Here is a 12,154-nt window from a genome sequence, read left to right on the forward strand (position 1 = left end):
AAGGACGCTGGTAAAATATAAGGATGCTCATGTCATTAGACCATGGTGCTAGAAATTCCCTTCTGGCCGGAAGTTCCCCCTTCTCTCTTCATTAAAATGCTCAGGTTGTATGACGTGGGTTCCCCTCTGTGCTTTGCCGTGGTTTTAACCCCCACCTGCTCCTGTTCTGTGCACCTCCATCATCAGCACTCCTGGTTCCTTCCAAAATCTGGACAGAGTTTCAGAGAATGGAAAAGTCGTTTCTTCTCAGAGGTCCCTCTCTCCTCCGAATACTTGATTGCAATTATATACTGAAGGTGATAGCTTCTAGAGAAACAGTGCACTTGGGTCTCCCCTATTGGAGGGTGAAGGCATTCCAGCACCCCAGGAGAAAAGCAGCGCTCACCCCTGGATTTCAAGACACAGCACCCACCCCATTCGTCACAACACAAACCCTCCCAAACATGGGTGAAGCTGCCCAGGCCTCTCAGTCCTGTGGCTTTGTCATCACAGCTTGGGGGTGTCCCTCTGAACAAGGTGATTGATTCTGGTACTTGTGGTGTAAATCACCTGCTCTCTCATCATCAAAGGAGTGTCAAAGAAAGGAACATTTTATTAGCTCAATTCTCTCACCCAACCACCCTCACTCGATTCTTCATTGAAATGTGCTCATATCTCTCGTCCTCCCTGACACTCTTCCTTTCTCATTTATCTCCTTTTTAGAAAGAAAACATTGCCTTATTTTGCCGGCATCCAGTGAGGCTAGGGTAGTAGAAAAGAACATTCATTGAACAATTCTGTTGTCTTCAGAAGGCCTTTGTTTAACAATTTTCTTGCCCGTGGGATGGAGGGGAAGTGGAAAGACCTCCTAGAAGTTTGGTAAATTTGGAAGAGAAGACCCAATTTGCTTTGGAGCAGACCTGTTTAAGTACTCATGCTAAAGTCCAACCCAAGTTGACCCAACAAGAGCTCATTTTTCCAACCTAATCTTGGGACTTACCAAAAGAAACCAAACCAGTTGCCATCAAGTCAGCTCCAACTCATGGCAATCCCATGTGTGTCAGAGTAGAACTGTGCTCCACAGAGTTTTCAGTGGCTGGTTTTTTGGAAGTAGATCACCGGGCCTTTATTCTGAGGCACCTCTGGGTGGACTCAAACCTCCAACCCTTCCATTAGCGGTTGAGCATGTTAACCATTTCCACCATCCAGAGGTACCTAATCTTAGAATTTAGGTTTGTACTAAAACCACCAGGGGCATGAATCCCAAAGATGCGTGCAATTTGATGCAGCCTTGGCATGGTATTGCTGATTGGAGAAACTCCATCTGGTCTTCTCCTGCTGCTGGGTTTGCCATCTTGCAGAATCTTCCACCTGCCTTCAGAATTAAGGCCCTAACAGGAATCTGGCTGCAGCCCCCGTACATCCAACCACACTTATTTCAACTTTAAATATAATAAATACAGTGGAGAAAACAGTAAGTCTTCCATAAAGAGTCTAAAGAAAAGACAGCCGACGCTCTCGGGATTCAATCAAATGCCACATGGTCTCTGGGTGGGTTTCTTGAGGAGGTGGTGGTTGAGTTCATGTCTGTAAGTTCCCTTCACAGGTGCAGCTCTCGTTAGATGGAAACTTCATACTCTCTGGTTTCCTACAAGAGTGAGAGAAACACGGATTTGTTAAACCCTTGGGAAGGGGCAGTGTGACGATTCAGGGCTCTGGTCCTTCATCCCTCCTTGTACCCATGCCCTTGGCCATGTGACTCTGCAGTGCCCCTCACCCTGACCCTGGCTTGCTTTTGCCAGTGGAGTGTGTCTTAGTGGCCCAGTGCTGTGCTATGGATTGAATTGTGTCCCCCCAAAATATGCCTTAGAATCTTAACCCCTATACAGGTGGACGGGCTCCCTGGGAGGCACAGTTAAGCTCTAGGCTACTAATAGAAAGATTGGTGGTTCAAGCACACCTAGAGGTGCCTCAGAAGAAAGGCCTGGCAATTTGCTTCCAAAGGTGACAGCCATGAAAACCCTATGGAGCACAGTTCTACTCTGGCATACATGGGGTTGGCATGAGTCGGCGTCAACTCCATGGCAACTGGTTTGGTTTTTTGGTTTTATACATATGGATGTAATCCTATTTGTTATGTTCATGAGGCCATATCAGGGTAGGGGGTCTCCTAAACCTAATCACTCCTTAGTCATAAGGAGCAGCATAGACACAGAGACAAGGAAGCACAAATGGGGGAAGAGAGATGCCATGTGACGATCGGCAAAGAACCGAGGAACCCTGGGGCTACAGAAGCTGGAGGAGACAAGGATCTTCTTCTTCTTCTTCTTTTTTAATAATTTTTATTGTGCTTTAAGTGAAAGTTTACAAATCAAGTCAGTCTGTCACATATAAGCTTATATATATCTTACTACATACTCCCATTTACTCTCCCCCTAATGAGTTAGCCCACTCCCTCCTTCCAGACTCTCCTTTCGTGACCGTTTTGCCAGTTTCTAACCCTCTCTACCCTCCCATCTCCCCTCCAGACAGGAGATGCCAACACAGTCTCAAGTGTCCACCTGATACAAGTAGCTCACTCTTCATCAGCATCTCTCTCCAACCCATTGTCCAGTCCCTTCCATGTCTGATGAGTTGTCTTCGGGAATGGTTCCTGTCCTGGGCCAACAGAAGGTTTGGGTTCCATGACTGCCGGGATTCTTCTAGTCTCAGTCAGACCATTAAGTCTGGTCTTTTTATGAGAATTTGGGATCTGCATCCCACTGTTCTCCTGCTCGCTCAGGGGCTCTCTGTTGTGCTCCCTGTCAGGGCAGTCATCGGTTGTGGCCGAACACCATCTAGTTCTTCTGGTCTCAGGATGATGTAAGTCTCTAGTTCATGTGGCCCTTTCTGTCTCTTGGGCTCATCGTTATCGTGTGACCTTGATGTTCTTCATTCTCCTTTGATCCAGGTGGGTTGAGACCAATTGATGCATCTTAGATGGCCGCTTGTTAGCATTTAAGACCCCAGATGCCACACTTCAAAGTGGGATGCAGAATGTTTTCATAATAGAATTATTTTGCCAATTGACTTAGAAGTCCCCTTAAGCCATAGTCCCCAAACCCCCGCCCTTGCTCCGCTGACCTTCCAAGCATTCAGTTTATCTCAGAAACTTCTTTGCTTTTGGCCCAGTCCAGTTGAGCTGACCTTCCCTGTATTGAGTATTGTCCTTTCCTTCACCTAAAGTAGTTCTTATCTACTAACTAATCAGTAAATAACCCTCTCCCACCCTCCCTCCCTCCCCGCCTAGTAACCACAAAAGAATGTGTTCTTCTCAGTTTATACTATTTCTCAAGATCTTATAATAGTGGTCTTATACAATATTTGTCCTTTTGCAACTGACTAATTTCACTCAGCATAATGCCTTCCAGGTTCCTCCATGTTATGAAATGTTTCACAGATTCGTCACTGTTCTTTATCGATGCATAGTATTCCATTGTGTGAATATACCATAATGTATTTATCCATTCATCCATTGATGGACACCTTGGTTGCTTCCAGCTTTTTGCTATTGTAAACAGTGCTGCAATAAACATGGGTGTGCATATATCTGTTCCTGTAAAGGCTCTTATTTCTCTAGGGTATATTCGGAGGAGTGGGATTTCTGGGTTGTATGGTAGTTCTATTTCTGACTTTTTAAGAAAATGCCAGATAGATTTCCAAAGTGGTTGTACCATTTTACATTCCCACCAGCAGTGTATAAGAGTTCCAATCTCTCTGCAGCCTCTCCAACATTTATTATTTTGTGTTTTTTGGATTAATGTCAGCCTTGTTGGAGTGAGATGGAATCTCATCGTCGTTTTAATTTGCATTTCTCTAATTTTTTTTAGTAGTTTAATGGCTAATGATCAAGAGCATTTTCTCACGTATCTGTTAGTTGCCTGAATATCTTCTTTAGTGAAGTGCGAGTTCATATCCTTGGCCCACTTTTTGATTGGGTTGTTTGTCTTTTTATGATTGAGTTTTAACAGAATCATATAGATTTTAGAGATCAGGCACTGGTTGGAGATGTCATAGCTGAAATTTTTTTCCCAGTCCATAGGTGGTCTTTTTACTCTTTTCGTGAAGTCTTTAGATGAGCATAGGTGTTTGATTTTTAGGAGCTCCCAGTTATCTGGTTTCTCTTCGTCCTTTTTAGTAATGTTTTGTATTCTGTTTATGCCTTGTATTAAGGCTCCTAACGTTGTCCCTATTTTTTCTTCCATGATCTTTATCGTTTTAGCCTTTATGTTTAGGTCTTTGATCCACTTGGAGTTAGTTTTTGTGCATGGTGTGAAGTATGGGTCCTGTTTCATTTTTTTGCAAATGGATATCCAGTTATGCCAGCACCATTTGTTAAAAAGACTGTCTTTTCCCCAATTAACTGACACTGGGCCTTTGTCAAATATCAGCTGCTCATATGTGGATGGATTTATATCTGGGTTCTCAATTCTGTTCTATTGGTCTATGTGCCTGTTGTTGTACCAGTACCAGGCTGTTTTGACTACTGTGGCTGTATAATATGTTTTAAAATCAGGTAGCGTGAGGTCTCCCACTTTCTTCTTCTTTTTCAGTAATGCTTTACTTATTCGGGGCTTCTTTCCCTTCCATATGAAGTTGGTGATTTGTTTCTCCATCACTTTAAGACAAGGATCTTCTTGCAGAGCCCACTGAGAGAGACGGAGTACCTTCCCCTAGAGTCGGTGCCCTGAATTTGAACTTCTAGCCTTCTAAACTGTAAGAAAACACATTTCTGTTCTTTAAAGCCACCTACTTGTGGTATTTCTCTTATAGCAACACTAGGAAACTAAGACAGGCTGCCATAACAAAATACCACAAAGTGGGTGGCTTAAAAGAACAAATTTATTGTCTCACAGTTCTGGAGGCTAGAAGACCAATTTCAGGGTGTCAGCCATCTCTTCTGAGGAATCAGAGATAGGAACTGTTCCATGTCTCTCTCCTACTTTCTAGTGATTGCCGAAATCCTTGGTGTTCCTTTACTACTTGTAGATCTATCTGTACGTGGTGTATTCCCCTGTGTCTGACTCTTTTTCCCTGTCTGTTCTCCCTTCTTATAAGATACCACTCAGAAGGGATTAGGACTAAGGTCCACTCTACTCTGGTGTGACCTAACAGGTAACATCTTCAAAGAAAGACCCTATTTCCCAGGGTTGCATTCACAGGTACAGGGCTAGGACTTCAACATATCATTCTGGGGGACACAATTCAATCCATAAAGGGGCATAAGGAAATAGACACAACACGGGCTTGAAACGCTCGCCTGTGTTTCTGCTCGTGTCCTGCACTTCTGCCATCACCGTGAGCAGGGCATGCCCTGCCAGCCTTTAATCCCAAGAGAAGGATGAAGGATATGGACAGCAGGGCTGAGCCACCCAGCCAACAACCAGTGAATCTAAGTGAGTAAGCAACAGCCAAACCAGGGTTATCAGCCAGCTGAAACTAGCTTAAAACACCACCTACAGACTGCTGAGCAAATCCATGCTTGTTTCAAGCTAATGAATTATGGAACTCTTTGTTACTCATCACTTTAGCGCTAGGTAACTGATACACCCAATTAATAAGTATTAATAAGGTCTAATCTATAAAATGCTGTTTTTCACCAGCCTGCCCTTCCTTCAGATTTTGGAATCAAGCTACAGAAAAGGCAAAATAATATATGCCCTGTCTTACCAATTCCATATCTAAAATGACTACAACATGTGGTGGCAACCAAGTCAATTTCTCCAATATTTAGGGAGTGTGTTTAGTGCCATCCAGGTCCCAGGGGCAGAGAGGCAGAGAGAGAGAGAGAAGTCTTAAGTCTGGCCCTGTAAGAGGCCGTATGTTTTAATGGTGGACTACAGTCCAAAATTGTGAAGAATGGGAATTCCAGAACACTTAATTGTGCTCATGTAGAACCTGTACACAGACTAAGAACAAGGGGATACTGCATGGTTCAAAATAAAAAAAGTGCATGTCAGGGTTATTGTATCCTTTCATCATACTTATTCAATCTGTATGCTGAGCAAATAATCTGAGATGCTGTATTATGTGAAGAAGAATGCAGCATCAGGATTGGAGGAAGACTCATTAACAGTCTTTGCTATGCAGATGACACAACCTTGCTGCTGAAAATGAAGAGGACTTGAAGAACTTACTGATGAAGATCAAAGACTACAGCCTTCAGTATGGATTACATCCCAACATAAAACAAAAATTCTCACAACTGGACCGATAAGCAACATCATGATAAACAGAGAAAATACTGAAGTTGTCAAGGATTTCATTTTACTTGGATCCACAATAAACACCCATGGAAGCAGCAGTCGAGAAATTAAATTATGTATTGCATTGGGCAAATCTGCTGCAAAAGGCCTCTTTGAAGTATAAAAAAGCAAAGATGTCACCTTGAGGACTCATGTGCACCTGACCCAAGCCATGGTATTTTCAATTACCTCATATGCATGCAAAAGCTAAACAATGAATAAAGAAGACTGAAGAACTGATATCTTTGAATTATGGTGTTGGTGAAGAATATTGACTATTCTATGGACTTCCAGAAGAACGAACAAATTCGTCTTGGAAGAACTACAGACAGAATGCTCCTTAGAAGCAAGGATGGTGAGACTTCATCTTACATATTTTGGACATGTTATCAGGAGGGACCTGTCCTTGAGAAGGACATCATGCTTGGTAATGCAGAGAGTCAGCGAAAAAGAGGAAGACCCTAAACGAAATAGATTGACACAGTGGCTCCAAAAGTGGGCTCAAACAGCAACGCTTGTGAGGATGGTGCATGACCAGGTAGTGTTTCGTTCTGTTGTACATAGGGTCGTTATGAGTCTGAATTGACTTGACGGCACCGAACAACAACAAAAACACAGTCCACACTCCACCACCCGTCTGTCAGTTTGTCATACGGTAGTGGCTTGCATGTTACTGTGATGCTAAAAGCTATGCCACTGCCATTTCAAATACCAACAGGGTCACCCATGATGTACAGGTTTCGGCAGCACTTCCACACTAAGACAGACAAGGAAGAAATGCCTGGAGACCTACTTCCAAAAATCAGCCAATGAAAACCCTATGGATCACAATAAAACATTGTCCAATATAGCTCTGGAAGATGAGTCCACAAGGTTGGAAGGACTCAACACACACAATGGCTGTAAAAAGAGACTCAATCACACCAACAATCATGAAGATGGCGTAGAACTGGGCAATAATTCCCTCTGCTGTCCATGGGGCCATCATGAGTTGGAGCTGACTGGATGGCAACTAACAACAATACAAACAACAACATAGTCCATGCTGGGCAACATGGATAAGCAATGGCATCTATGTTCCAGGGAGGGAGGGAGGTGTGGTGGGCAGGCCCTAGAGTGGCCTGGGTGATTCCTGCCTCCTGGTGGTTATGTCATTGTGGGATCCTGTCATGGATTGAATTGGGTCCATCCAAAGTATGTGTCAACTTGGTTAGCCCATGATTTCCAGTATTATGTGGTTGTCCTCCATTTTGCGATTATAATTTTACGTTACAGAGCATTAGGGTGGGATTGTAACACCCTTAACCAGGTCACATCCTTGATCCAATATAAAGGGAGTTTCCCTGAGGTATGACCTGGGCTGCCTTTTATCTCTCAAGAGATAAAAAGGAAAGGGAAGGGAACAGAGATGGGGGACCTCATAACACCAAGAAAGCAGTGCCGGGAGCAGAGTGCATCCTTTGGACCCAGGGTTCCTGCACAGAGATGCTCCTAGTCCAGGGGAAGATTGATGACAAGGAGCTTCATCCAGAGATGACAGAGAAAGCCTTCCCCTGGAGCTGACACCCTGAGTTTGGACTTCTAGCCTACTAAACTGTGAGTGAATAAAATTCTGTTGGTTGAAGCCATCCACTTGTGGTATTTCTGTTATAGCAGCACTAGATAACTAAGACAGATTCCTTCCTCTTAAGCAGACCCTGTGACTTGCTTCTGACCAATAGAATATGGCAAACATGATGGGACGTCACTTCTGTGATTATATCACAGAGTCTTCAGAGGATACGCTCTCCCTTGCTGGCCTTGAAGAAGCCAGTTGCCATGCTGTGAGATCTTCTATCGAGAGGGGCACATGATCAGGAACTGAGGTGGCTTCTAGATGACAGGTAGCAAGAAACTGAGGCCCTCAGTCCAACAGCCTGCAAGGGACTGAATGCTGTCAACCACATGAGCTTGGAAGCAGACCCTCCTCAGTCATGCCTCAGATGAGACCACAGCCCCAGATGACACCTTGATTTCAGCCTTCTCAGTCCTGAAGTAGAGAATCCAGAATGAGAAAATAAATGAATGTGTGTTGTTTTAAGTCCCTAAACTTGTACTTAACATAGGAGGCCAGAGGAGGTGAGGGGAAGTCATCAGAAACAAGGAACAAGTGGCGTTTATGCTCCCCAGATATCTGGAGATGATTGCACAGTATTACTCTGTGAATTTGATACAGATAGGGTTAACTGTGCTGGCGGGACAAAAGAACGGTTAAAAGATTACCATCTAGAAGCTGGGTAAACAGGAACCACACCCTGTCAACAAGAGATAAGGTTGAAACAACCCATGAATTATTATCTCCTTCTTAGTGTTTTTCTAGTCCCTTCCCCTTTTACAGGCTTCCATATGCACAGAAGAACAAAGTGTGACCGCTGTTTAACCTTCCTTAGCCTGCTGAAGATGGTGATGTCATGCCAAAGATCAGTGTACTTGCACTACATCCCATAATAAGTGATGCCAAGGGCTGCTGAGAGGACTCCATCTTGAATATCAGCGGGTTCCACCTTGGATTCCAGATGAGTGTGCAACCTAATTAACATGAACCGCCATTCTGAGAAGTACCCACCCCTTGAAAGAAGCCCACTAAATATTCATTACACTATTGTCTCTATTGAGCCCATATAAGCCCTAGCCTTGCTTCCCTTTTCGAGTCAGCCTTTTGGAGAGGCTTAGCCCCGGCTGATTCCTTTTGCTTGACTCAAGCAAAACAAAGCTTGCTGAAGATAAAGTTTGTCTTTTGCATGTATTCTTACTCGGGAACAGAGAAGCATCCTTTGTGTCAGATTGGTGATTGTTAACAAATTGAAGGGCTATGGTTTTGCAAAGTCATGACCAGCCTTTGGGTTCCTCTGGGCTTTTGCACATGCTCTCCCTTCTGCCTGGCATGTTCTTCAGCCCACCATCTAACTTCTATCCACCTTATATGGCTCAGCTTTACTGTCACTTTCTTAGAGATGCCTTCCCCCAAAACCCCATCTCCCCAAGGATCCCCCATCCTACACTCTCATAGCACATTGTCCAATTTATTTCATCTTTCTTAAAAGTTGTAATTCATTGTAGTCTAGACATTCATTGGCATATGTGTTTGAGGTTCAGTGGTGGCAGGAGAGCACAGTGATTAATGCATCAGGTTGAGTTTGCATCATGGGTCTATGATTTATTAGCTCTCTGACCTTGGTCAAATCATTTCTTCCTCTCTCTGAATCTCAATGTCCTCATCTGTCAATGAGAGGTAACCGTTGGACCTATCACAAAGACTTGTGAGGATTCAAGCAGGTTATACATTTAAAAGGAGCCCTGGTGATGCAACAGTTAAGTGCTCAGCTGCTAACCGAAAGGTTGGTGGTTCAAACCCACCCAGCGGCTCTGCGGGAGAAAGATCTGGCTATCTGCTCCCATAAGGATTACAGCCTAGGAAAACCTATTGAGCAGTTCCACTGTCACATGGGGTCACTATGAGTTGGAATTAACCCAACAACATGCATTTGAAGTGCCTAGCACATGGTACTTATTATTGTTATTATTATTAATATCTGTCTCCTTTGCGGAAACCCTGGTGGCGTAGTGGCGCAGTTTCAATCCACCAGCTGCTCCTTGGAAACCATATGGGGCAGTTCTATTCTGTCCTGTAGGCTCGCTATGAGTTGGAATCAACTCAACGGCAATGGGTTTGATTTGTTTTTTTTTTGGTCTCCTTTGCAAGATGGTAAGCTCCTTAGCAGCAGGAGCCATATCTATTTGGCTCATGACTCTGTTCCCCAATGCCCAGCACAGGACCTATCACTGAAATGTATAGCAATGTTGGACGATGCCACTTTGTAGGATGTGTGAAAATATTGCACACTGCCATCAGGCCACCTGTGGGCTCTGACCCTTCTCGGCTACCTCTCCATGGGGCTCTTTGCAGCCCCTTCTTCCATGCCCATTCTGCCCAAAGGAATCATCACCTGGGTACTTACAGAGGGAGCAGTGCTCTCCTGGCAGATGTCGCAGGAAGCGTCTCTGGTGGGGATGGAGGCAGGCCATTGTCTGTGCCTCCGCGTTGTGAGCAAAAGGAAATGAGACTTTCCATTTCAACATTAGCCAAGTCAGGGCAGACAGAGAGGGAGGCACCTGGGAGAGAATAGAGACCAACTCACCCCTGTCTCGTAAATGGGGTTGTCAAACTCGGTCTCTACCGTGATCTGGCTGTAGGGGTGTGAGTACATCAGGGGCAGGCGGAGGTTGGAGTAATAGCGGCATCTGCAGAGAGGACAAGAAGAGACAATTTACTTCTCCCTGACTAGGAGACACGTTACAATACTGAATGGAACAGCTGGTGCCACTTCCAGGGCACTGTCATCTCTGCTGATGACAATGAGGATGTGTGGAACAGCCTCTGGCAGGTGAAGAGCTGCGTGGGAGAAAAGCAGAAATCGTAATTGTTCTCAACTTCTAACCCAGGCAGTGATGACTGAAGCCTCGGTACCTCCTCTTATCAAGAGAGGGTGGAGTTTTATTCATTTTCACCTGTGGGGTGATTCAAATCCCTCTTTAGTGCAACAACAACAATAATAAGCATTTATTGAGCACCTACTATATGTCCTGTCACCTTCTCAGGGCAGCCTTCCCTGACTGCCCTATTTAAAGGCAGATCCTTTGTTACTCACCACATCCTCTTTCCTTCCTTCATTGCATTTATTTTAGCATGTTATAGTTTATTTGTGTACTTTCCCTCTCTTCCACTAGCCTGTGAGCTCCGTGAGGCCAGGGACAGTTTATATTAGGCACACGCCTGCCTCAGGGCCTTTGCACATGCTGTTCTCTCTGCCCAGAACCCTCCTTTCCCAAGTACCTGCATGATTTACTCCTTCATCACCTTCAAGTCCTTGCTCAAATGTCATTTCTCAGTGGGGCTTCCTCTGCCTACTCTGTCTAAAATCCGCTGCCAGCTGTACCCCAGAGCTCTTTATCTCTTGTACCAGCTTTATTTTTCTCCCTGCATTTATCATTTTCCAACATACTATATATATATGAGGAAAGTGATGGTTCAGTGGTAGAATTCATGCCATCGGTGCAGAAGACCTGGGTTCGAGTCCCAGCCAATGCGCCTCATACACAGCCACCCCCATCTGTCAGCAGAGGCTTGCATGTTGCTGTGATGCTGAACAGGTTCCAGTGGAGCTTCCAGACTAAGACTAGGAAGAAAGGCCTGGTGATCTGCTTCTGAAGGTCAGCCAATTAAAACCCAGTGGATCACAATGGCCTGACCCACAACTGATCGTGGGGATGGTACAGGATGGAGCAGTGTTTCCTTCCGTTGTGCACTGGATTGCCACAATTTGGGGACTGACTCCTTGGCAGCTACAACAACAACAAACACACTACCTAATTTCTCTTATACACTTTGCCTATTGTCTGTCTTCTCCCATTAGAACCTGAACCCATGAAGCTAAATATTTCTTTGTTTTGTTCACAGAGATGCCCCTGGAGCCCAGGAAAGTGTCTAGCTCTTAGTAGGTGCTCAATAAGTATGAATTTGAACAAATTAGTGAATATTCTAACCTAGTTTAATATCTTCCTGCTTCATTAAATGTCAGTTCCATGACCGCCTCAACACCTGGGACAATATCTGGCACATACTAGATTGTCATTCGGTATTTGTTGAATAAATGAGTACACGAGTGAGTGAAGGATGGAATGAAGGAGTCCGTGTGTCTGCCACTGTGTACCGTTTATCTTCCCACTAAACCATAAACTCCTGAGATCAGGGACGTCATCTGTGTCGTTTGCTGCTGTGTGCTCACTCCTCCCACACAGGGGCTTGGTAAGTGCCCAATATAAGTATTTATTCAGTGAGTTGAATTGAGTCA

The 12,154-nt window shown here is 44.5% G+C and overlaps 1 protein-coding gene across 1 annotated transcript in view; it reads right to left on the reverse strand.

Annotated features, from left to right (window-relative positions):
• Window positions 1-393: 393 nt before the first annotated feature.
• SEZ6L (seizure related 6 homolog like) overlaps window positions 394-12,154 on the reverse strand; it is a 112,611-nt gene continuing 100,850 nt past the window's right edge. Inside the window, exons 16-17 of the mRNA XM_049865474.1 lie at window positions 10,442-10,544; window positions 394-1,627 (exon numbers count right to left, since the gene is read on the reverse strand). Of these exons, the coding sequence (XP_049721431.1) occupies window positions 1,598-1,627; window positions 10,442-10,544 (133 nt within the window). The 3' untranslated portion in view covers window positions 394-1,597. The remainder of the gene's footprint in view (window positions 1,628-10,441; window positions 10,545-12,154) is intronic.

The sequence above is a fragment of the Elephas maximus genome, chromosome 22, assembly GCF_024166365.1.
Source record: "Elephas maximus indicus isolate mEleMax1 chromosome 22, mEleMax1 primary haplotype, whole genome shotgun sequence".
NCBI classification, from domain to species: Eukaryota; Metazoa; Chordata; class Mammalia; order Proboscidea; family Elephantidae; genus Elephas; species Elephas maximus.